Raw genomic sequence first — 24,343 nt, 5'->3', positions numbered from 1 at the left:
GTCGATAATGCCACAGACACATGGGATTAACTGTATCACGGGCTCTCTTCTTGGGGATTTCAACCGACGTAGTTTCGGTTATGTTAGTTTCTAGAGAAGGATGTAGAACATAGAAACCGTTCTCCAATTCCCCGTATGCGATGAATCTGTTGTTTCTTTTAATAGTAATCGTATTACTAAAGAAGACAGAATAACCATCTGCACACAGTTTTGAAACAGAAATCAAATTTCTCCTTAAATTTTGTACATAAAGACAATCTTTCAGTACAATCGTTCATTCTCTAAAAAGTAACTCCACGGTTCCTATGGCCGCGGTTGCAACAGTTGCATTAGTCCCCTAGTAGAGTGTGACTTCTCCTTCACTCAGCCTTCTGCTTACCTTGAACCCCCGCAGTGAGTTACATGCATAAAGATAAGGGGATCATGTTAACATTGCCAACACCACAAATGGAAGATGTGGAATCATTAGCAAGGGTAACAGATTGTGATGTTGAGCAATGAGAGAGGGAGGAAAACACACCTGGAGTTCCAGTCATGTGATCGGAGGCTCCAGAATCAATAATCCAGGGATTGGGTGTGGATGCCAAAGAAGCCATACCTGAGTGTGCAAAAGTAGTCATGTTCTACTGAGATGTGGATTGGACAAACCTCTCATACTCATCATAGGTAACACTCACCATCTCCTTCTCAGGAACATCTGTGGATGTAGGAGGCATCTCAGTTGAACGACTCTCCTGTCTAAAACTGGTGTCACTAGTCATGGCATAATTGGCCCAAGTTGAGGGTGGACCATGCAAGTCATAGCAATAATTAATGGTATGTCCATCCATACCACAATGAGTACATCTCCTCGGACCTGAGCCACGTCTTCTGCCACGGGCTCCCCCTGAATCTCTACCTCCAGTACGACCATCACCATGGTTATATGTAGGTCCACCACCACTTCGGCCATATACTGGACCACTGCTACCACTACGGCCAGACTGAGCTCCCCGATCTCCACCACCACTTCGGCCATATACTGGACCACTGCTACCACTGCAAAGGTTGATCTATCAGAAACATTAGAGTTCTCAGTACATCCAATGGAAGTCCTTCGAAGTCGAGCAAACACCTCTTCTAAGGAAGGGAGAGTTGATCCTCCTAGTATCTGAGCCCGCACTGGTTCATACTCAGATTTCAGTCCCATCAAAAATCGAGTCACATCAAGCTGTTCTCTCTATTATTGCTGAATTTTGACATCAGAAGTGAGGGGGGTGATAAACATTCAACTCATTATGAATGTTTCTCATACTAGCATAGTACTCCTCAAGACTCTGATTGCCCTGTTGCAGATTAAAGTATTCCTGATACAACTGATATACTCTGGTTGTATTGTCTTGACCAGAACACAACTTCTTAGCGTGGTCCCACACATCTTTGGCAGCGTCAAGAAACATGAAATTTACACTAATCTTGAGTTCCATATTGTTCCATAACCACGTGATAATCTGTGCATCCTCTTGTTCCCAATCATCATACTCGTGAGAATTAGTGGAGGGTTTCTCCTCCCTTATGCGTTTCACCTTCTTCTTTGCCTTTAGAAAAACTTCTACAAATTTAGCCCAAGGTACATAATTCTCTCCATTCAGTTTAATGGAGGTCATTTGAACATTCAGGTAGTCAATAGGTATCATCACATTAGATTTGCTATCACTGCTATCTCCCATTGCTGAATTCTGTTTTACTGAATTCGACACACTGCACACTACTTGATCACACTGATCACACTGGTTTCAGCACTTGTTATTGCTGAAGATTGCACTCTTTACACCACAAACCCTACCCCACGACTACCTGAAATTTCACCACACTATATGAGGACCACTCCCCCTTCAAATCACACTAAAAAACAGCATAAACCCTAGCACACTATAGTCTGAAATCCCACCATACGATCTGAAACATATTTCCTATTTGATTCATAACAAAAATATGCATAGAAATCTCTTACCTCATCACCCGAAAAACAAACCACACAAAAAAAAATCAGACCACACAAGACACCCACTGCACCACACGAATCAGCCCTCTTCTCTTCATCGATTAGGGGAGGGCTTCTTAGAAACCACAGCAACCGACCATGAACAACACAACTGGAGGCATAGAGACCTCCAAGGGAAGATGGCGACCACTCCTTTTCAGCCCTTTCCCTTATCTCCAATCGATGGCAGAGAAATCAAGAGAAAACCCTAGACTGAGTGCGCAGAAAACAGAAATCTGGGCAGGTCCGAGTTGCTTAGTTGTGCTCTGATACCATATTATGATTCGGCCTGCCCTTGAGTTCTGTTAGTCTGATAACAGCCAAGAAGAGAGAAGAAGAAAGAAGAAAGAAAGAGAGAGAAAAGAGGAGAAAAGGAGAGAAGAAAAGTCTGGTTCGAATGAGAGAAAAAATTACCTCTCCCATTCGGCCAGACATGTTTTATATTACTAATATAATGGAAAAGACACATGTGCCCTTACTTAAGTAAGGGACACTAGTTCTAATATAATATTACAGATCAGAAACTTCAACATAAGTATAAAGACAGAAATACCCCTACATACTCGACACTAACACTTGGGAAGTTGGCTTAAAGGTCCCCTCCCCCCAAACCCTTTCCTTTAATTAAGATACAGCAATATCCTGTACCCTGCTTGTAGTGCCCCAAAATAAATGCTCCCTGTGGGCCCCTTGTCTTTCCAATTGTCATTGCCTTTTCTACTAATCCAGTCAATGGTGGATAAGCAGGTTACTTCTCTTGTGGTGTGTCTATAGCACCAAGGATCTTTACTTTTGTTCTTCATGCACCCAATGGTCGTGAAAGAATCACCTTCCATAATAGATTGTTATAATTTAATGTTTTGTCAAGTTTCAACCCCTGCACTAGTGCCAATAATTCTGCCTTGATTGAGTCGCCTAGTCTTTTGTTGTATTTTTTTTTGTTGCCTTTGTCAAATTCTTTGTCAAGGTCCTCATATAGGAGGATACCTGTTTTTCTTCCTCATTTTTTGATTTATTCAATGAAACTTTTTCATTATTTATCAAATAATGATAACCTGAAACCAAATATGACATTATCCCAATTTTCTCTTTCCAAACAGTATTGGAAGAATGGAGAACATCAAATAAATTTTGACCTTCTTGAAAGGTGAAAACAGGGTAGATGTGATCCTTATGGATTTTCTATGGGGCACTTAGAACAATGGATTGGTTTCGATACCATTCTTCACTGATATCAAAGTATACACTGGTTTTAAATTTCTTTAAATGCTTCATCATAACGGTTCCTCAAATGTCCTTTCTATTCCCTGGCCTTCTCATCATGAGACTTCTGGGGAGACATACCATATATTTGTGTTATCTAGTAACTTTGCCTTAAAAGATAGTTTTAATTAGTTGGACACTAAGTATGACTTCGCACTTCTTAAAATTGCATCTTTAAAGCTAGAAGCATTTCTAGTCTTTCTAATGCATGGAAAAAATTATATTGTTTTTCTGAAGGTTGTAAAGGTGGCAGATTTTGGTGTTGCTCGGTTCCAAAATCAAGGGGGAGAAATGACAGCAGAGACTGGAACATACAGATGGATGGCACCTGAGGTGATGCTATGTTTAATTTGTAATGTCTTTGTTGCATGGACTTGATTCAGAAATTCTGGGCAATCTTACTTTTTGTGTTTTCATATTCGATACTTGATTCTTGTTGTTCAATTCCCTCTATTGGGTCTTTAGATGTAGGATGCATATTGGCTACTCAATTTGAAGGATTTTTACAGCATCAGGCACTGTCCATCTGGCTGGGCCCCTTCAAATTTTAACCCAGGCCTGCTCAAATTGCATCCCTATTTATGCATCGAGTTAAACATTTGATGATGGCTACAGCAGGGACCGAGTTTATAGCTACCATTTACAATAAGATAGTATTAGCCTATTGTCAGTTGACCCGGGGTAAATGTGTTACTATTTTGGCCATTGAAGAGGCCCTATTCTCCTGTAACTTGAGCATCTAATTTCTCATTTCTAGCATTTTTAATGCCAAAATACTAATACTATTTTTTAAATTGATTTAAAATTTTAGAGTTCATCCTAATTATGATACTCTTGATTTGGGACAAGGTTATAAACCATCAACCATATGACCAGAAAGCTGATGTTTTCAGTTTCTCTATAGTACTCTGGGAGCTGACTACAGGCAAGGTAAGGTACATGCTCCGATTGCAGCAGGGCACTAGTTACTATGTGGTGATTAAGAAAATTTAGACTGCAGAATGTTTCCATTTTATGAAGGCTTATTTTGTTTTTGCATTGCAGGTCCCATATGAAACCATGACCCCTTTACAAGCTGCCCTAGGAGTGAGACAGGTTTGCAATTTTATTAAATTTAGTTTTAAAATTTATATAGTATAAAGCTTTTGCATTGTGACATAACCCTTTCCTCCGTTATGAGATTATCAGAATCTCATAGAAAGGGATGTTCCACGGCAGCCACAACATGCAGCATCTAACCTTATGTACTTAGGAAATAGGTTCACTCGGTGAATTGTTAATGAATGACACTCCAGATCAGGTTTTCTGCTGATTACAAGATTACCTGTTTGTGGTTGTTATGATTTGTCATGACTAGTTTAATCATTGACGTTATCAGAAGGCATGTAAGCATCATGGTGTGGTGTTTCAAATACAATTCACTTGTCAAAAATACAAAAAGAATAGTTGGGACAAGGCTTGGATGAACGAAACGGAGTGATGAAATTTTGGTATTTGGATCCTGTAAAGATCATGGGAGATGGAAACAAATATATTAAATTATTAGCAAATCATAATGACTAATGGACTATGGAATTAACAGATTAAGTCCATCGTAAGTCTCCAAGAAGTTAGCCTATGGTTGATGAGTTTCCTGATGCAAAACCTTGCTCAAGAAGTATTATTCCATCCAGTGCCGTATCTGGTGAAACAGATTCTTAGTCAACTTAAATTGATCATGGTCAAGGATGTTCCATAGAGCCAGTGATGTTAATCTTCCATATGAGAAAAGAATTTATGGCCTATGAGAGACAATGAGATTAATTTTCCATATAAAACACATCCAAAAAATCATGTTACTACTAAAACTCAAAATGAGAAAGTTCAAAAGAGAGTTCCACTTCAAGGAAGGTGATGCTCATCTGCTGTAACTATCCCTACAAGGTCACTTATACTTCTAAAGGTTGTGTTAGAAATGTGCACATATTGAGTCAACATGAAGGAACTAACATCCCAACATTGACCTGGTATCACTCAACATCCCCTTTTTATGGTATTTTAATGTATATGTGTTTGCCTTCGTCAGAAGCTGATTAGAAAGCCCTTTCCCCGGTATACTTCTGTGTCCATAAATTATTGTGCCGTATATCTGAGTGCAGCCTATTGGTTTGATGATAGTGGTGGCTGTTCATTTATGAAAACTTTGTGTCTAAGCTACACGGAACTCTTTTTGTGCTTCCAAAAAAATATATCAATCTACTACTCACTTATCTGTTACTATAACAGGGTCTTCGACCAGCTCTTCCTGAGAAAACACACCCTAAACCGTTGGACTTGATGCAGAGGTGTTGGGAAGCAGTTCCCTCTAAACGGCCTTCCTTCTCAGAGATAGTTGCTGAACTAGAAGAATTTCTCCAAGAGATTCAGGTAGGTTAGTCTCCTTGTTCTCATCCTAGTTGCATCTTTATCAACTGAGCTCGGATCCCCTACCCCTGCCTACCCACAGGACACTACAGCTGTACATTGGGAACATCTTCCATGTTTACATGTTAACATTCGTGGGGATATGTCCCCAATGTGCAGCAGAGTGTCCTGTGGATAGGACATCCGGATTCTTATTAACTTGCTCTCTTATCAACAGGAAAGTTCAAGCAGCAATTGAGCACCTGGATCCACAATCTTTCAAGCGGCCCATCTCTGTAGATCTGGTTGAGGGAGTTTTGTTTTTTCTTCAATCCCCACCCCTATTTTTCTTCAGTTTCCCTTTTCCCATTTTGTCCTATAGGTTTGTCACTTGATTATAGAGACTTAAAAATAGAAAGAGGAAAAGCTATGACAACATGTATCATGGATTGGCTTGTTTCAGCTGCTAGTGTCATCTTGATTATCATATCCAGAGGTCCCCTGTAAAATGCCTTTTTTGTAATATCTGTTTTATTTTCCACAGAAATAAAAGTGTAAACCTTCACTGATCAGACCAGCATGAAACACGTTTTGGTTGAATATAAAATGGCGTCATTCCATTGATTTCATTGTCTTCAGCGTACTCAAAACTCAACAGCAGATGGAAGCATGGGGCCAAATCAACACAACTATTGTGCTGGCCATTAAAGCAAGTGATGCTTCATCCTCTAACCATAAAGCAGATTTTAATCGTTATCCTATAGGACATGATAAGGAACTGTATCAACCTGTACTCATGACTACGGTTACTAGTCAAATTCAGATTTCAGAGATGTACTAGAGACTATTGGTCGGCAACTTGGCTTTGGAGACACTGCTGATATTTAGAAAGATCTTTGGCTTCCTGATCAACCAAACTTTTTTATGTCCTGATGCTTCACCTTGAAGGGGGTGAAGAGCAAGGAATTGTCAACACCATCAGCTCTAAGGACGGAGGACATACATTTTCTGCCTGAATAACTCTGCCGTACTGACTTGCCATTATGGAACATATCCTGTCATGTTTTACATGTGTTGCTGATACTTACTTGCTTGCCATTATGTGCATTTGGTGCACATTTAGCTGGCATTTAAGAATCATCAGTTGACACTGATAAAAACTAAACCCTGGTTTCTGAGGTTACTGTGCAGACACCTGACCTGCTGTCTGAGTTGATACAGCACTTACTGCTCGAAGTACCAATTTGATGTAGGGTTACCATGAGATGATCTAAATCGCTCACGGAAAAATAACGAATAAAAAAATCTTAGAGAGAAGTAAAGCATTGAATAAAATAATGAAGAAAATCATCTTCATTATCACCATCTTAGGCAAAAAAAAAAACTTTATGGTGTCGGGTCTGTCCTATTTAATCTTACACGAAAAGACAATCCCGGACAAGTTAAAACTATCTGTTAAAAAGAAAAGTCACCATATGTTTTTAGTTCAAACCAGCCCCTCATAAGATTGCCCCCCACAGCACATTCTGCCGTGTATTGAGAACATCTCCCGATGTCATCCTTTTTGGGATTATCATCGGGAGATGTTCCTAATACACGGAGAGGATGTGCTGTGGGACGTTGTGGGGGACTGATTTGGTCTCGTTTTTACCATCCTATTCAGTTGGGAAAGCTTTGGCTGTTTGGCCTGTGCTGTTGGGAATTTTGGAATCTGATTTTCCTTCTCACAGAATAGTCTTTGCACCCACCTCACAGCATTTGCAGCCGTGCATTCGAAACATTTTCCCATTGAATAAAAACATGCAAGTATACATTTTCCCAGAAATGTTTTTGGGCATGATAGTTGTCATGAATGTGTGGGATAAAATAGTAATTGCATTCATTTTACCAAAAAGAGAAGTAAAGGGATAAATGGATCCCAATCTATATCCAAACCCTGTTTCTTTGTACCCGTTTTCTAGTACGGAAACCTAAATTCGGAGAAAGTTGATTTGGCATTTTGGCGCGGGGGAGAAGCAACCGTTTTAACGGTAATTTCTTGTTAATACTTCATGGTGGAACCTAATACTGTTTTTTGGGTATAAACAACTATAAGTCTACTGTTAGAACTTGGGAAGTAATTTATTCAAAATTCCATGATATACTCCCCTTTACTATTTTACCATCAGATGCTTATTTAGGAGTTTTTTTTTTTTATTATTGTTATTTTTAATTTCCACCGCTTTTGCAGGAGAAAATCGCTTTGAAAGAAACCCTAATTCTCCGGCAATCTCATTCTGAGAGAAAGCCTAGAAAAGGGTAGCGCTCTAAAACCCTAATTTTCCAGTGCTCGAATGGTGGAAGAGAAAGGAGGGGAAGAAAATAGCAGGTCGGGTTCAGCAGCTCCTGCTGACGCTGCTGATCCTGAAAACGGTGCTCGTTCGTCTCTACCCCCACGAAAGAGACTCCTCGGTATGAAGCAAGATGGACGGGCTTCTCCGGATTCTGCTTGTTCGGATACTGCAGACCGGTTGAGAAAGAAAACCAGAAATTTGCCGAATTTCTCTGATTGCCATGGCTGTGGTGCTCGGGTGACTAACAAAGGCAAGGATAAGCTCCTAACCCTAGATAGCGAGTGGCGTATTGTTCTTGTTTGTAAGACTTGTTTTAGCGGTATAAAATCTGCGGAAATTTGCTCGTATTGTCTTAACAAAGTGTCTGAGAAGGGAGTCGATTGTGGCAAGTGTCAACGCAGAGTTCACAAAGATTGTATTTTGAAGTATCAAGGGTTTGGTTCATATTCTAATTCGTTTTCTAATTTTTTTACGTGCATTGATTGTTGGGTTCCAAGATCACTTTCCAATTCGAATGGTACCTGTAGGAGTGGAAACCCTACTGGAGATAGCAAGGTTGTGTCGGATGCTTGTTCCATGGGGAGTTCTAGGGTATCGGCTGTTAGGGTTTGTTCCAAGTCGTTGGAGGATGTCGTGAATGAGGCAAATTCTGTTGTGGATAAGAAAATTGCTGCCGCTGTTGTGGCCAGAGAGAAGGCTCTAAAGAAAGCTGTGGTAGCAAGAAGAGCTGCCGAGTTGGCAAAGGATGCATTGGATTTGGCTATGGTTGTTGCAGGACAAGAGGATGGAGTCAAGGATTCTCCAGTGAGTTGTGCTTCGGTTGTTGATGATGCAGAATTAGCATTCCAATTGCATCGGGCAATTAACAGCTCCCCTAGGATTTCCAAGAACTTGTGCTCAGTCAATACAGAATGTTGGGTTCCACCAAAGATATGGCACTGTACTAGTAATTCGTTACATAAGATATCTGATTCTGGAAGTCCTAGTGTTTGTGGAAAGCTTGAAGTTTGTACTGCTAACAAGTTATTTGAGAACCCAGACAGAACTATTTCAGAGCCATCAGTTTGCATTGACACATTGGATAAGGATTCGGTTATTGATTTGGGTGCTTTAAGGGCAAACAGAAAGATGTACAGGACAAGTTCTCAAGATGAGGAATGCAAAGTAAATGAGGAGGGTGGTAAAGTGGTAAGTTATGATAGAGAATTGGAAGGACATCATGTAAAGAAACCTGATAGTGAAGATGATAAAGTGACACTGCATATGGAGGAAGAGGCAAGCTGTTCTAATAAGTTAATTACTTCCATTGGCGACGACAACAGTATAAACTCTCCACCACAATCTTGTCAGAAGCAAGCTGAGTTGGAATATAAGGTTGCTGCAGATAATAGCAATACCCATTATCAATTGGCATGTGGTGGAAATAGTTCTGCACTGCAAAAGAACAGTTTTGGTGAATCTGATCGATATTTTATAAAGTATAGCAAGAGACACTCAAGCTTAAAAGCTGTTCTAAGTCGAAAAGCCAAGTTTCTTTATGAAGATTTCCCCATTGAAAGTGAGGCTTCAGCTCCTGAGCTACCTCTTTTACCACTGAACTGCTCCAAGGCATCTAGGACCTTTTCTGATGCTTCTTTCCAAACTCCTTCAGTTCCTCTGCAAGCTTCTGCATGTGCAAGTGGCCCATCTGGAAAGCTGTCTTAACCATCGCAAGTAATAAAGAAATGTTACATGTTTCCTCTACATTCTGTTTTCATTTTCCTTATTTTGTGGATTATATGATGTCCAATTAACTTTAATCGTACCTCATAAGCATTTTACTAAACTCATTCTCAAAGTTCCTTTTTGTTTATGTTGGGTCAACAGACTATAGATCTCATCTTTGTACTTTTTACCTTGCAGACATTTATACATTAGGATGCAGTGTCATATATAGTTGTTAGCTTTTTGGTCTTTTGGTAAATCAAACAGCAGCTCATTATACACATGTTACTCATATGTGCTTAAAAAGCAAATAGCTTTGTTGGAATGTTAAGGGAAAGCAAGAAAAGGAACTGATTAGGGGGAAGCAATGTGGATCAATGAAGGTAATCGTTTGGAAAGATGAAAGTTTTAAGATATTTACAAAAGCTTGCACTTGTATGAGAAAGTAGTTCAAAAGTGGATTTAGTCTTGATTTAGGATACTGGCTTTGGATTTTGTGCATTTTTTTTTTTGGGGGGGGGGATAGAAGATGCTTTGTGGTGTTCAAGAATAAGAAATGGATATTGACTCAAATATAGGATAACGAGGAGATATCAACTATATCAACTCTAGGGTGAGGAGGATTTGTGTGGATGAGTTGTTTTGCAGATATGAAAAAGTGGAAAGAAAACGTTGAAGAAGAAATTGTTTTCCTCTCCACTGGTTATTTCATAATTTTGGTGGTTTTCTATTCTTGGTTAATTTTAGTTTTTTATGTTATTTTTTAATGTAATAGGCTTAACCATCTTAAAAGGTCAAAATAATTTAAAATGTCACTAACAAAAATAAACAAAAAGCTTGAAGATTATTTTTTGAGTTTGTTTGTAAATTTGATGGGTGTAGTCTTGGCAACAAGGGAGCTTCAAGTATTGAAGGTGTAATAACAGCAATATTCTCCTCAGCTTTTCTGGACCAATTGGACAAGGAAACTCCCTAAGGGCTCAACTACTAGATTTAATAAGGTTTAAACTTTAAAGTTGATGGGTGGAGGGACACTGTCTAACAATAATTTCCTGGAAGAAGACAAATGAGGAAATCCTGTAGAGTTTTAGGCCACTAGTGAGGCAGGCACAGATACTAGGTGCCCGTTTGTAGTTGCTTTTGGCATTACAAGGTAGGCCCCAAATGGAAAGCCTAGAAGCTATGTTTGGTGACTATGGAGCTGTTCTCAGGTTATTCTGTGGCTGATTTGGTAAGAAATTGGAAAGAGATAGCTTCCTTTGCCCTATGTAAGAGGACTCGTAGTCCTTCTTGGTCCCCTTCCTCCCTCTGGGTTCATAAAACTGAATTTTGATGGTAGCTGCTTAAGGAACCCAGTGCTTTCTGGGATTGGGGGAGTGTTTAGGAATGAGGATGGGGTTATCACTGCCATGTTCTTAGGCCCAATTGGAGAAGGAGACTCTCTTAGGGTTGTGATTCTTGCAGCCCTGGAAGGCATCCAAAGAGCAAGGGATTTGAACATCAGATGTTTGGTCCTTGAAGGTGACTCGGAGGTGGTGATTAGGTGGCTAAAGGAAGAAGACAGTGGTTTGTGGAGTTATAACAATGAGAAGAAAAAATTCAAATGGTTGAGTAGAGATATTGTGTTGCATTACAGCTGGGTGAAGAGGACTGCTAACTCATTTTCTGATGGGTCAGCCAAGCAAGGGGTGAATAGGGAATCTATATTTTGGGCTAACTTTTGACTTTCTTCCATTGTATTCTGTTGGTGGGGCGTTGAGACTTTTTTTTTATCAGCAAAGAAGAATTTTCTTTGAAATTAGAGTTAAAAAGTGTTACAACTTTGTGTATGGGGTTATAGCTCCCACACTGTTACATATTTCTGTCCTTCTTTACATTGCAGCCCAAAACAGTTGGTGCCTCAAAGCCCCTTGTTTAGCAAGATAATCAGCTAGCCCATTTGCACTCCTTCTAACCCATTTAAATTCAGCCTCTACCTCCCTTGTGATCCTTTCCACTTCCCTTATCACTTGTTTGAAAGTCCACGGAGTAGTTCTATTGTTTTTAGCCCAAGAGATGATCACCTTGGAGTCCTCTTCAACCTCAACATGCCTCATTCCTAGTTTCTTAGCTATCTTCAATCCTTGTAGCATTGCCATTAACTCAGCTTTTAGAGAGTTGCCCATGCCAATAGGTCCAGAGAACAATGCTACTATTCTTCTTTCAGAATTTTTGATTACTCCCCCGATACCTAACAGTCCTGGATTTCCGAAGGAGCTTCCATCAAAATTCAGTTTAATCTTGTTACCATCTAGAGGTTTCCATTCCATCCTTACTCTCTGTTTCACTCTTGAAGATTGTGCTACTTCTGTCCAGGATCTTATAATGTCTATGACTGAGAACTCTTGAAAGATATGCAAGGATCTTATCCAATGGGCTACTTTAACTTTAATTGTGTCAATTACCTCCTCCCTTGTTCTACTCTTATCCAAAAATATTCGGTTATTCCTTTCTTCCCATATTACCCAACAAATAGCTGCCTTTGTAGTTTTCCACATAACCTTCCCTCTTTTCTTTGATTGCTTGAAAAAGTCTCGGTTGAAAAGTCTTGCCACATCTTGAGGGAGAACCCACCTGCCACCAAAGAGAAAACAAAAAGAATCCCAAATGTGATGCACAAAAGAACAAGATAAAAATAGATGCGTCAAGGTCTCACCACTTTCCTTACAAAGGAAGCACATGTGAGGAGAAAGGCAAGCAAAAGGCCTTATTCTCTGCAGCATATTACAAGTATTAACCTTGCCAAGGAAAATTTCCCAACAGAAGGCTTGAATTTTTGGGGGAATAGGCTTACTCCAAATTTCTTTTACAGGAAAGTCCCCAACTAGGTTGCTAGGTGTGGCAAGAACACTAAAGAAGGAGGAACAAGAGAAGAGACCATCTAAGGAACCTTTCCAAATTCTAGAATCTTCCAAGGTTGGGTCCAAATGAACTTGTCCTAACAGATCCAACAATTGGACTAAAGAGGCACATTCATTTTCCCTGAGGCCCCTCTTGAATCCCAGATTCCAATTGACCCCATTTAGGCTAGGATTACCCAAAATGCTTATTGTTTCCCCTTTGAAGTTTGATAAAGTGTATAGGTCAGGGAAGAGATCTTTAAATGGACTAACTCCTACCCAAAGGTCTTCCTAGAAACGAACTTTGTTACCCTGGCCCACATCAAATCGAATGGAATTAAGGAATGTTGGATAAATTTCAAAAATTGCTTTCCAAGGAGAAGATGAGGAAACATGAGGGGCAGCTTTTGCATCCCAACCATTTCCAACCAAACCATGAATACTCACAATGACTTTGTGCCATAGCCTATCTCTCTCAAACGGGAATCTCCACAACCATTTTCCTAGCAGAGCTACGTTCCTAAGTGAAATATTTCCTATTTCCAGACCCCCTTTATCCTTGGGCATTCTAACTTGATCCCAATTTATCAGGTGAGCCTTCCTCTCCTCCCTTGGGTCCCAAAGGAAATCTCTCATGTATTTTTCTAGCCTCCTTGCTACTCTACAAGGTATTCTAAAGGTTGAGAGGAAGTAAATAGGGAGGTTTGCCAACGTGGCTCTAATCAATGTTATCCTTCCCCCAAGAGAGATATAATTCCTCCATAGAGGTAGCTTCGTAGCAAATCTTTCAATGACTGGCTTCCAAAAACCTTCTGACCTAGGGTTACCACCTAAAGGTAAACCCAAGTAGCTAATTGGCCACCTTCTAATTTCACATCCCAAAATCTCTGCAAATCTATGAAGTTCCCTTTCCTCTAGATTGATCCCTACAATGCTTGTTCTGGTCCAATTTATCCTTAAACCTGTCACCCCGACAAAGTTATCCAATATCAACTTAAGGTTAACCACTCCTTCCTCGTTACCTCCCTCACAAAAGAAGATTGTGTCATATGCAAATTGAAGGTGGGTAACAACCTCTTGATTTCTACCTACCCTCCACCCTCTAAATATGCCTTGGAGATCAGCTTTCGCCACCATTCTGCTTAACACCTCAGCCACTAAAGTGAAGAGAAAAGGGGATAAGGGGTCTCCTTGCCTAATTCCTCTCTCAGTCAGAAAGAAATCCTTCGCTACTCCATTAATAAGGATTGAATAATGGATGGAACTTAGACATCCTCTCATCCAAGATCTCCATTTGGCCCAGTTAACCATATCATATGCTTTCTCTAGGTCCACCTTACACACCAGCCCTTTTCCTCTACCCTTTCTTTTTTCTGTGACACACTCATTGGCTACTAAAATTTGATTCACAATCTGCCTCCCTTCCACAAAGGCACCTTGGAATGGTGAAATGATCGATGGTAGTACTCTTTTGATCCTTTTTGAGAGAACCTTTGCTATAATTTTATATATACTCCCCACAAGACTAATTGGCCTATAATCTTTAGGGGTTTTGGCCTCCCTCCTCTTCGGGATTAAGGTGATAAAAGTGGCATTCACCCCTCGAGGCACCTCTCCCTTGAGAAAGAATTCATTGAACACTTCCAGAATATCAGTTTTCAACCAATCCCAGCATTCTTGATAAAAGGCCATTGAAAATCCATCTGGTCCGGGGGCTTTTGATCTTTCCATGGAAAATATTGCATTCTTAATCTCTTCCAAGGTGAAGTTCCTCTCCAAAAACAGAGACTGCTCTTCTGAAAGGTGAAGTTCCTCTCCAAGGTGAACTTCCAAGGTGAAGTTCCAAAAACAGAGACTACTCTCCAAAAACAGTTCCTCTCCAAGGTGAACTTCCAAGGTGAAGTTCCCATTACTGGTAGCTCTGTTATCACCCCGCTTGAGTTTGTGAAGATTTCGTTGAAATGATTAACAAAGATCCTTGTGATCTGTTGGCTTTCTCTTATTTCCTGACCCCCCTCCTCCACACTAAAGATTAAATTTTTCTTTCTCCTTCCGTTTGAAATTGCATGGAAGAACTTAGTATTACCATCTCCTTCAACAATCCATTGGCACCTTGACTTCTGTCTCCAACATATTTCCTCCTTCCTTAGAATCTCTTCCAATTCTTGATTTTCCATTGATCCTCTCTCCTCTCTCTCTCCCCTGATAACCTTCTGATAGCCTCTTTCTTGTCAAGCTCCTCTATGTTCCTCACTATATTATCTTTTATTTCCTCCACCCTCCCAAAATGCTCTTTGCTCCACTCTTTTATTTTCCCTTTTAACCTCTTTAATTTCCATGCAAAGCTTAATAGTTTCATACTCCCCAAAGGTCTGAGTTCCTGCCACCAATCCTTCAGTCTAGTTTTGAATGAGTGATCCTCAAACCACATATTTTCGAATCTGTTTGGAGTCGGGCCTCCCCCTAGAATTTCCTTCTCAATGGAAATGGGGCAATGATCTGAGGTAACCCTAGGTAGCCCTTTCACTACTATTGAGCCCCACAATTCTTCCTAGTCGGGCATGATGAGAAATTTATCCAGCTTGGAACAGGTTGGGGGGATTGAAAATTTGACCATGTATAGTCCACCCTTAACATTGGAGGTTCACACATTTCAAGGGAATCAATTAAATTATTAAACTTACTCATGCTGGTAGTGATTCCTTGGTTTGGCTTGTTTGTTTCTCCTGAAAATCTAATAACATTGAAATCACCTCCCACACACCATGGTCCCTCCCAAATTCCTCTAATAGCACATAACTCCTCCCAGAAAGCATCCCTGTCTCTATAGGAGTTGGGACCATATACATTTGTTACCACCCATTCTCTCCCATCCGAGGGTCTTCTAATTTTTAGGGAGACTGAGTATCTACCAATCAATTCCTCCACAGATTCCATTTCCTCATTTCTCCAAATGGTCAAGATCCCTTCTGAGGCTCCCCAAGATGGGGCAAACGACCAGCTTAAACCCCTGACTTCCCAAATGCTTCTATCCACCTTCTATTCAGCTTAGATAGTTTGATTTCTTGAATCAAAATCAGATCTGGTCATTCTTTTCTGAGAGTATTCCTGATTATTCTCCTCTTCTTGGCACTTCCAGGGCTTCTTACATTCCAGCTGACTATCTTCATTTCAACCTGCTTGAAACCCCTTATCGACAGTTGCCTCTTGTTCCCCTCTTTTCCTTTTCAGGCTCCCCTCTTCCTTCCTCTCATAATTAATTTCACACTTAAGCTTCTCTAATTTGCTTTGCTTTCCTTTCTTCCTTAAATATACCTTACTTCCTTCACTCTTCCTTCCCATTCTTATGTTTCCTTTTGACTATTCTTTCTCCTCCTGATTCAACCTCCTAACATCCTCCTGGATTAAGGTTCGGGATACTGACTTTGGTTGGGTGAAGGGGTGGTTTACTCTATTTTCACTATTCTCCACTCCTAGGGTCGGGTCCAGAAGGTTTTCCAGAATTAGGAACCAGATGCTGGCTATCTCTTGTTCTAAGCTATTGTCTGAAAGGTTTTCAGAATCTTGTGTTGTGGCACAGTCCATTATAGTATTCAAAGGAGGAGTGGCATTGGTTGTACCTGCACAATTCGATAAGCAAATCTTAGAGGGATGTATACAATGACCCACAAACTAAAAAGGTAAACACAGAGAAACGGGGTTAGGGACTCCCTGTGGCAGCAATTCTGAAACCTTCCCTTTATCAATACCCTCTGAATCGGAACCCTTGGTAGGCAATACTGATATAGCATCAATTTTCTGTTCCTCCTGTGTTTCATTGTTTGGGTTAGTGCCAAGATCCAACACTCCTTTATTTGTATCTTGACGATGTGTCTCCCTTGGGATTTCTTCATCTTCCCTCATGACTGGCACTGAGTACACCCCTAAGACTGGTGCAGTTCCATCGCCCGATTCTTCTCTTGCAACCAAACTGGAAGAGTTAGAGGAGTCTTCAAACAGCAGCTCTGTTCCCATCGTTTCATCTTCCCACAGAATGTGCATTTTAGCAGTGTTGATACTTCCGATGCTATCTTCTAGCTCTGAATGATACGCCTTCTCTTGCAATAGGTCTTCCCAGTCGCTTTCCTCTTCGGATTCATTGCTCTCATGTCTGTTAAATTTCGGATTTGGCTTATCAGGGCATGTAGAGTTGTTTGTCAACACTGGTTTCCATACTCAAGTGTCGCCGCTTCCTTTGCTGGCGTCCCCTGGGACTTTAGTGGCGGCCCTGCTTCTCTGTGTTAAACCTGTGGCAGGGGGACGAACAGCAGGGGTTGATAAAGATGATGATAGACCCTTGCTATTGTCCACCATCCTTTGGGCTGAACCGCGCACTGGTTTGCTCGGTTCACCCATCGGACTGACTAATGGCGCATGCTTAGCATTAAAGGAGGGTTTATTGATCGATCCAGCTGTCACCCCCACAAATGGCCGTTTGGAATCCACGCATGCATTCGGGATCCAGTGGTGGAAAAATGTGAGAAAAGACTGGCCATGTGGAAGAAAATTACCTATCAAAGGGGGAAGATTCACTCTTATTAAGGCTTCCCTTGCCAATTTTCAAACCTATTATTTGTCGGTTTTCCAAGTCCTGGGCAAAGTAAAAAGTAAGATTGAAAAGCTCGAATGGGATTTCCTATGGGAAGGAGGTGGTGAAAGGAAGTGCCATTAGTTTGTTGGAACCAGGTTTGCAAGCCTAAGGAAGCCAATGGATTGGGGCTAGGACATATTAAAGAAAGGAACTTAGCCCTTCTTGGAAAATGGTTGAGGTACCCCTTGGAGATGGAAGCTTTGTGGACAAAAATCATCAAGAGCAAGTATTGGAGACATGCCAATGGTTGGGATGGCAATGACAAGGCAGAGGTCTAGGAAAAAGAGGAAGATTATAATGGAGTACGGTGACCCATGCAGTCCTGTGGGGTATTTGTACAGAAAGGAACAATAGAATTTTTGAAAACAAAGCTAGAAATGCTGAAGACCTAACTTCCTCAATCACTTTTCTCTGTAACTTTTGGGTGATTGATTCTGAAGCTTTCAAAGGCCTCTCCTTGAATGATCTTCAGAGCAACCTTCCAGCAATTGTGCACTCCTCTCCAAGACCTGAGATGATCATGAGACATCTTGTTAGAGAATAAGGTGTGATAAATCTAAACTTTAATGGCAGTGCCCAAGACTCTACAAGTCAAGCAGGAATTGGAGGTATAATCCGAGGGGAAAGGGGGATTTTTTGTTGGGTTTATAGTGGTCCGATTGGGAGGGCAGGCGCTACAAAGGTAGAGGTCTTGCCTGCACATACAGGAATTTGTTTTGCTAAATTGCTAGGCTTATCCTCTTTAACCATCAAAGGGGATTCTACAAATACTATAGCTTGGTTAAGGGAGAAGGAAGGAGGGCCTTGGAAACTAGTATACTTACTAGCTGAAGCTAGGGATATCTTAGAACCAGTGAATGTGAAGCTGGTCTGGATTCCTAGGGAGCAAAACACTGTTGCTGGTAGCCTAACAAAATCAAGGGTTCTTAGAGAAAGCTTGTTTAGTGACATCTGTTTGCCTATGTAATTCTACTTTACCCTTTCTAGGCTTCAATACATCCTCTCATGTACTTCCTCTTTTATTTTCAATAAAAGTTATTTTTGTTCAAAAAAAAAAAAAAGTCTGCAGGCAGACAAGGAAGCCCTCTTACTGGTGGTTTGCAGAGGAAAAGTGGAGTTCACAGGAAAGGTTTCGAGCTAGTATGGTGGCCAGTGGCTGTACAACTCTACTATACTAGAGGAACATAATCCAAGGTACTACTGAGAATAAAGAGAAGATTCAGATGCAGACAATATTGGGAAGATGTGAGAGATGAAGAAGATAAAGAGGTGAGCCAACCTTCAAGTATAGGAAGTGTCGATACAACTAAAGCTTGCAGGAAAGTGGAAGGCGAACTTTCAAGAATGGAGATACTATTCTAGGAACACTAAACTTAGATGTTTTGGATCCAAAAGAAACAAGCAATAGAGATTCTTCCATGTATTGTTAGGTGGATTAAGACGTGCCTAAAGGAGAGGACAATGTATGATCAAATGAATTTAGCATGTAGGGTTTATGTTCTTGGGACCTTGGAATTGCTGCTAAGCCTATTTTGGAAGCACAAGAATACTAGAATAGTTATAGGACAGTGGACAGGTTTTATCCAAAAAGGACTGCAACCAATCAAGGATGAACTTAAGGGAGACTTGTGAAAGACTTAAACTAGAAGTTCTCCTCCTTTGACCTTGAGCTTGGACTTTAGGCCCAATTCTTAGGGTTGGGCTTGTATTGAGTTAAAAGTTGGCCTAGCCCTCCCAACTTGAACCCTTATTAGCAATGGTTAGGATGCTGGTGTATCTTAGCAGGCCTTCTTTTTTTTTTTTTTTTTGATCAGTAACTGAAAACTTTTATTAAATAAGAGAAATATAAGATATATACAAGAAAGGGGGAGATAAAATGTCTTAGCTCCCCACCAATAGACTACAAGAAAAAGTTAGAAATTAACCCAAAATAAAGAATCCCTATTCGCCCCTTGTGTGTCTAGACCATCAGCAAGTGGGTTGGCACTCCTTTTCACCCAGCTGTACTTCACCTCAATACCCCTAGTAAGCCATTTCAATTTCTTCCTTTCATTGCTAAACCTCCACATGCTGCTGGTGTATCTTAGCAGGTCTTTTTCCCTCCTTGAGTTAAAACTTAGAGACAAGATTTTGTTTTGTGAAGATCTTTCGGTTGATAATTCTACTCTTAAGGACATTTTTCTCTCCTTGTATTCTCTCTCCCTGTTTAAAAATGAACCAATCCAAAAATTCTTGAACCCTCGCTTTTTGAGTCCAACTTTACCAGATAGTCGGGTTTGGACCCCTCACCCAAAGGGCTTTTTCTTGTATTCTTTCTTTTTTTACTCTTTGTGTTTTGCTTCCTCCTCTCAGCCAAGGTTGGAGCTCTTTGTTGCGAAGTTATCATGGAAAATTAAACACCTTGGACAGTCTACATAAAAGAAGAGCTTTCTTTGCATCTCCCCAAATTGGTGTATCATTTGCAAAGCTAATGGTGAGAGCTGTTACCACTTGTTAATCACCTGCCCTATTGTTGCTGGCCTTTGGAAAAGGTTGTCTGTACTATTTGGGTGTAAATGAAAATTGCCTTTGCAGATTAGTAGCCTATTTGACCTGGCCACCTTTAGATGGCCTAAAAGAAAGGGTAGAATCTTGTGGAGATATGCTATGGCTGCTGTGGTTTGGACAGTCTGGGAGGAGAGAAATGCTAGAATCTTTAGTGATAAGGAAAGAAATTAGGAGACTGTTTAGGAATGCCTCATAAAAAGGGCCATACATTAGGCCAAAACATTGGATTTATTTTCCTAGTTATCATTTGATGATATATGGTGAAATTGGGCGGGCTATGGTGAAAAGTTCAAAGGTTAAGGTTAGACCTACTTCAAATTGGTTGCTGCTTGAAGAAAGGTTTCATAAAGCTCAACTTTGATGGTAGCAGTTTTGGAAATCCAGGACTATCTAGAATAGGGGGTGTGTTCAGGAATGCGAAAGGCATATAATTGCATTATATTCAGGTCCTGTTGGAATAGGGGATTCTATCCATGCTGATTTTCAAGCAGTTTTGCAGGGAGCACAGTTTGCTAAAGAGGTGGAAGCAAAACACAAAGAGCTCCAACCTTGGCTGAACCCAAAACATATGATCCCTATGTACCCCTTAGTTAAGTAGTCAGCTATCCCATTACTCAACCTCCTTTCCCAAAGAAATTTTACAGTCATATTAGTTAAAAGATTTAAATGGTTGACCACTAATATGACTGTAAAATTTCCTTGGGAAAGACGGAAAGGAGGTTGACTAATGGGATAGCTGACTACTTAACTAAGCAAGGGGTACATAGGGATCATATGTTTTGGGTTCAGTTGTAATCTAAAATATAATTGAGGCCGCATCTCGTGCCTCTCTTTGGGAAGCCTCACTGTAGAAGTTGCTATCTTTGATTGTTTAATAAAATTTTTCATTACTTGTAAAAAAATAGCAGTGAATAGCCAGATTTATTTTAAAAATAAAACTTCTTATTTGGTTGTTCCTATGGGTTCGTTCTAGTTTCAAGGCACTTGGGAGCTGTTTCTAGCCAGTTTCTTGAGTCTTTTTTTGTTATTACTTTTCTTATGCTTTCTTGAGTCTAATTTGAATCTATATAGGGAGATCTAGCACTTGCATTTAGTCTATAAATTGAGCAATGCTATTTGATTTTTGTGGAAAAAAATGAGTGTAGTAGTTCATTAGAATATATTAAGAGAGTACTCCAATCCCCAAAAGTAATTCATTAAAATATTTTAAGAGACTGAAACCCCCCTCCCAAAACGATTTCAATTTACAAATTCACCCCTATTTGTCCCTTGTTTGGTTAGTGTATCAGCCAAGCCATTTGCTGATCTTCTTACCCATCTGTTGCACCTAACTCCCTTGATAAGCTTATAATCTCCCTCATGGCCTGCCTGTGGATCCGAACTCCCTATCACTAGTTTTGAATCCCCCCCCCCCCACCCTCCCACCTACTTCAATTTTACGGAGGCTCAATTGTTTTACCAATCTCAGCCCTTGGAGGAGAGGAAGAACTTCAGCTCTTAGAGAATCACCTTTTCTTATTGGCCCTGAATACAATGCCACCACTTTCCCTTCTCCATCTCTTGTTACTCCAATGCCAGATGGACCCAGATTCCCGAAAGAACTCCCATCAAAGTATAGCTTCTCCACCACTCTCTTGCTACTTCTTTCTTGCTGGATGTTTATGATTCTTGCATCTTCAAGCCTAACTAATTTGACTTGAAGGAGTAAAAAATTTAATTTCCTTCCTAGGCTAATAGTTCTATCTCTAAGAACAACATGAAGAGCAACCCTGTGATTGGTTTCTTAACTCTAAAATTCTGACTGTACCATCTTTCCTTAGTTTAGGGCCTGTCTTGGTAAGTGGTAACCCTGTACATTCCTTGGGAAAACTCACATAGCCTAGGTACATCCATAAATCATCCCTAGACCTCACCACTAATTCTAGGAATTCCATCCCATTACCTGCATGCTAGCAATTGGGTTTTGAAACCACTATGTATCGCTAAGATTTTCTAATATCTATACAGATACCACCACAGACAGATACAGGAAGCGGAGACACAACCATGGTCTTAAGCATGATTTGATCAAACCTCAATTTGAATAAATAATGATTTGAAATTATTTTCACCATGTGATCTGAAACATCACAACAACAAAATAATTTTAGTGCATCTTTGAATGCAAAAGTAGGCACAGTCGATGAATATGGCTACCTTTTACATTCTTGATTGTTGATTGATATGTTCATGGCATCTTTCATTTTGCAGGGTATATCAAGTTACGTTGGTCTTACCTCCAACTAGAAGTGAAGCAAACGAGAAATTACAGGATATACAATATAATTGTTCACATTCTGGCAAAACAATTCTATTTGCTTATTGTATATACCGTTCAGAATAAAGTAGGATGTTCATGGACTTTTCAAGGTGACTGAAGGATCTCAAAGCCTGAAATCTTTTTCAGTTGGATGTATGGTAAGGATTTTTAGTTTTCTTTGCCAGGTATCTAGTTTCATTGTGCATTCATCCTGTGTTTGTGGTGGAAAGCTAACCATTGTGCATCCAAAGTTTCTATATGTACCATATATTATCAAAACATCATTGTACTTTTCCTTCCTAATTCAAATAAAGGATAATTCATTTTTCAAACGTTTAGGAATTTAGTTACTTGAACAATTGTAAGCTTTTTATTTATCAAAAAAAACAAAAAAAAATTGTAAGCTTTTAGGAACATTTGCAAGCTCAAAACTATTTACTTGCCTTGAAGAAGGAAACAAGAGAACAAAATGTCTATCCAAAGGGGAGTGATTTGGGCGCGCTCCATTTTTTGTAAAGGGGGCACACCCCGAATCATAATTCATAAAATGCATGCTTAAATGACAAATGTACCCCCTTATTTTGATTTCTCTGATATTCAACAGTGCTTTGCCTTTTCAGTAGAGCTCTGCCCATTTTATCAAAAAAATAATCACTCCCCTATCAGAAAACAAAAGCATATGTTCCTGGAAATTTGAAATAGGAGATATCGGTCCATCATGCCCCACAGATTTCAAGCAAAAATTGTACATATAGATTGTAATCTTGCCTATGCCTGGGAACATGCCCCATGCTTCAGTTTTTAATTACAAAATGCTGTATTGTACTTTTACTTCTGTCTTACCTGCTTAACAAAACTAAAATTTTTCTGACCTATTTACTAAATCCATACGTGAAAAATCCAAAATAAACATGCTTTAGTTTCATTTATTTATCATTTCCCTCATTGTTGGGGTGGCAAATCTTGTACAGAGTGAGCACTGTTGAGTAGTCCAGAGGCAACATGTCCAAAACACGAGGGTAATCAGTGATTATGAGTGTTGAGATGTGAGTGGAAAAACAAAAAATAATAGAAATAGAAATTAATGTATTCATTAGGAATTAGAGGTTCAAGGTTCAAAGTGTGATACAAATGCATGGTCTGTTCTAGAATCCCCCATCCTAGTGATACAATTTCGGCCCACCATGTAGCGGGCCTTGCCGGCCCAGCACGGCTACTGTAGTAGGCCATGCCAGAATGACCATGAAGGTTGTGGTGGGGACCAGCATGATCCTGGGCCCGTAGTCCACAGGCCTTCATCCATATTTTTAGATTTTGTATTCTTTTTTTTAACTTCATTTCAAAAAATTATAAAAATAATGACGGGTGATATTAATATATGTGTGTGTATGTTATTTCATTTTTCAGATACATGCATGATAAAACTGCTTCAGCCATGCCGGGCTGCAGGCCATGCTGTGCCGCAAGCCAAAATACCTCAGCCCAGCCTAGCACCCGTCACTGTAGCTAGCGGATCATGTCAGGCATGGCCCTATCCGTGTCAGCCTGCAGACGGCCCGGCCCATTTTACACCTCTATCTATTTGTAAGAATTATTACAAATAAAATAGTGGAAAGAGTTAAACCAAGTTCAATATTCAGTTAAACTTGGAAGGGGTTTCCAGGTCTTCTATTGGGAAAAAAAAAGTGTTGGAATTGAGCATCAGCATTTGCAGCAGCTCTAGAGATTTTCCTTAACCATGTACCGGGAAAATTATTTTGCCGCCAAAGGATTGTTTAGAAACCAGAAACCTCCAAAATAACAGTATCGAATTGGATTTTTTGGTGGTATTGGTAGCAAAGTAAATATTAGATATGAATATATATTAAAGAAAAGTCAGCATGGAACTAAATTGGTGCAGTTTAGGGCTGTCAACGGATTAATTGGACCCCCACGTTTGATTTGGTCTTGATCGAAGGAAAAATACATTCTAAATAGGGACAGTTGCTTGATGCAATGGTAAAATCTTAGCAAACAAAAGTGTGAACACGGATTTAAATAGGTTGTGCTGGTAGAGACTAGAGAGTTCTGTGCCTTGCCATGCTCAGATGCTCATGTTACATTCAGTTTCATGTGTGTGCGCTTAAATAGCCCTATATTTAATTTTATTTTTTAAAGATGATAAAAAAGCAATGTGAAGAGTCTGATGTCGACAGCTGCATTACAGAATAGATTTGTTTCTCCAAACCATCTTCACGGACAATCTTTTCTTTTCGATAATGGATGCTGAGTCTGAATACATAG

General features: G+C 40.0%; 2 protein-coding genes across 11 annotated transcripts in view; both read left to right on the top strand.

The window, feature by feature from the left end:
* LOC104586271 (serine/threonine-protein kinase STY46-like) overlaps positions 1–6,297 on the top strand; it is a 50,939-nt gene extending 44,642 nt beyond the window's left edge. For 4 of the 9 annotated variants that reach the window (XM_088888424.1, XM_088888438.1, XM_088888417.1 and 1 more), the window contains 5 exons: positions 3,524–3,619; positions 4,136–4,216; positions 4,331–4,381; positions 5,552–5,696; positions 5,907–6,297. In XM_088888424.1, coding sequence (XP_088744550.1) covers positions 3,524–3,619; positions 4,136–4,216; positions 4,331–4,381; positions 5,552–5,696; positions 5,907–5,968 — 435 coding nt within the window. In that variant the 3' untranslated portion in view covers positions 5,969–6,297. Of the gene's footprint in view, positions 1–3,523; positions 3,620–4,097; positions 4,222–4,330; positions 4,382–5,551; positions 5,697–5,906 lie in introns of those variants that run through there. The other 5 variants (XM_088888443.1, XM_088888420.1, XR_016076465.1 and 2 more) reach the window with 4 other exon arrangements.
* Positions 6,298–7,533: 1,236 nt separating this feature from the next.
* On the top strand, positions 7,534–22,392 carry LOC104588865 (uncharacterized). 2 transcript variants are annotated; one of them, XM_010246987.3, is made up of 3 exons: positions 7,534–7,698; positions 7,899–9,714; positions 22,012–22,392. In XM_010246987.3, exon 2 carries the CDS (start codon positions 8,002–8,004, stop codon positions 9,703–9,705), a length of 1,704 nt encoding a protein of 567 aa, XP_010245289.1. In that variant the 5' UTR covers positions 7,534–7,698; positions 7,899–8,001; the 3' UTR covers positions 9,706–9,714; positions 22,012–22,392. The 2 variants fall into 2 exon arrangements, with proteins under 2 accessions (XP_010245289.1, XP_088744537.1); XM_088888411.1 differs by lacking the exon at positions 7,534–7,698 and having other exon boundaries at positions 7,750–9,714.
* The last annotated feature ends 1,951 nt before the right edge of the window (positions 22,393–24,343 follow it).

The sequence above is a fragment of the Nelumbo nucifera genome, chromosome 1, assembly GCF_055504915.1.
Source record: "Nelumbo nucifera cultivar China Antique chromosome 1, China Antique-T2T, whole genome shotgun sequence".
NCBI lineage: Eukaryota > Viridiplantae > Streptophyta > Magnoliopsida > Proteales > Nelumbonaceae > Nelumbo > Nelumbo nucifera.
Note: the sequence above shows the minus strand (reverse complement) of the source record. Positions and strands in the feature narration are given on the sequence as shown.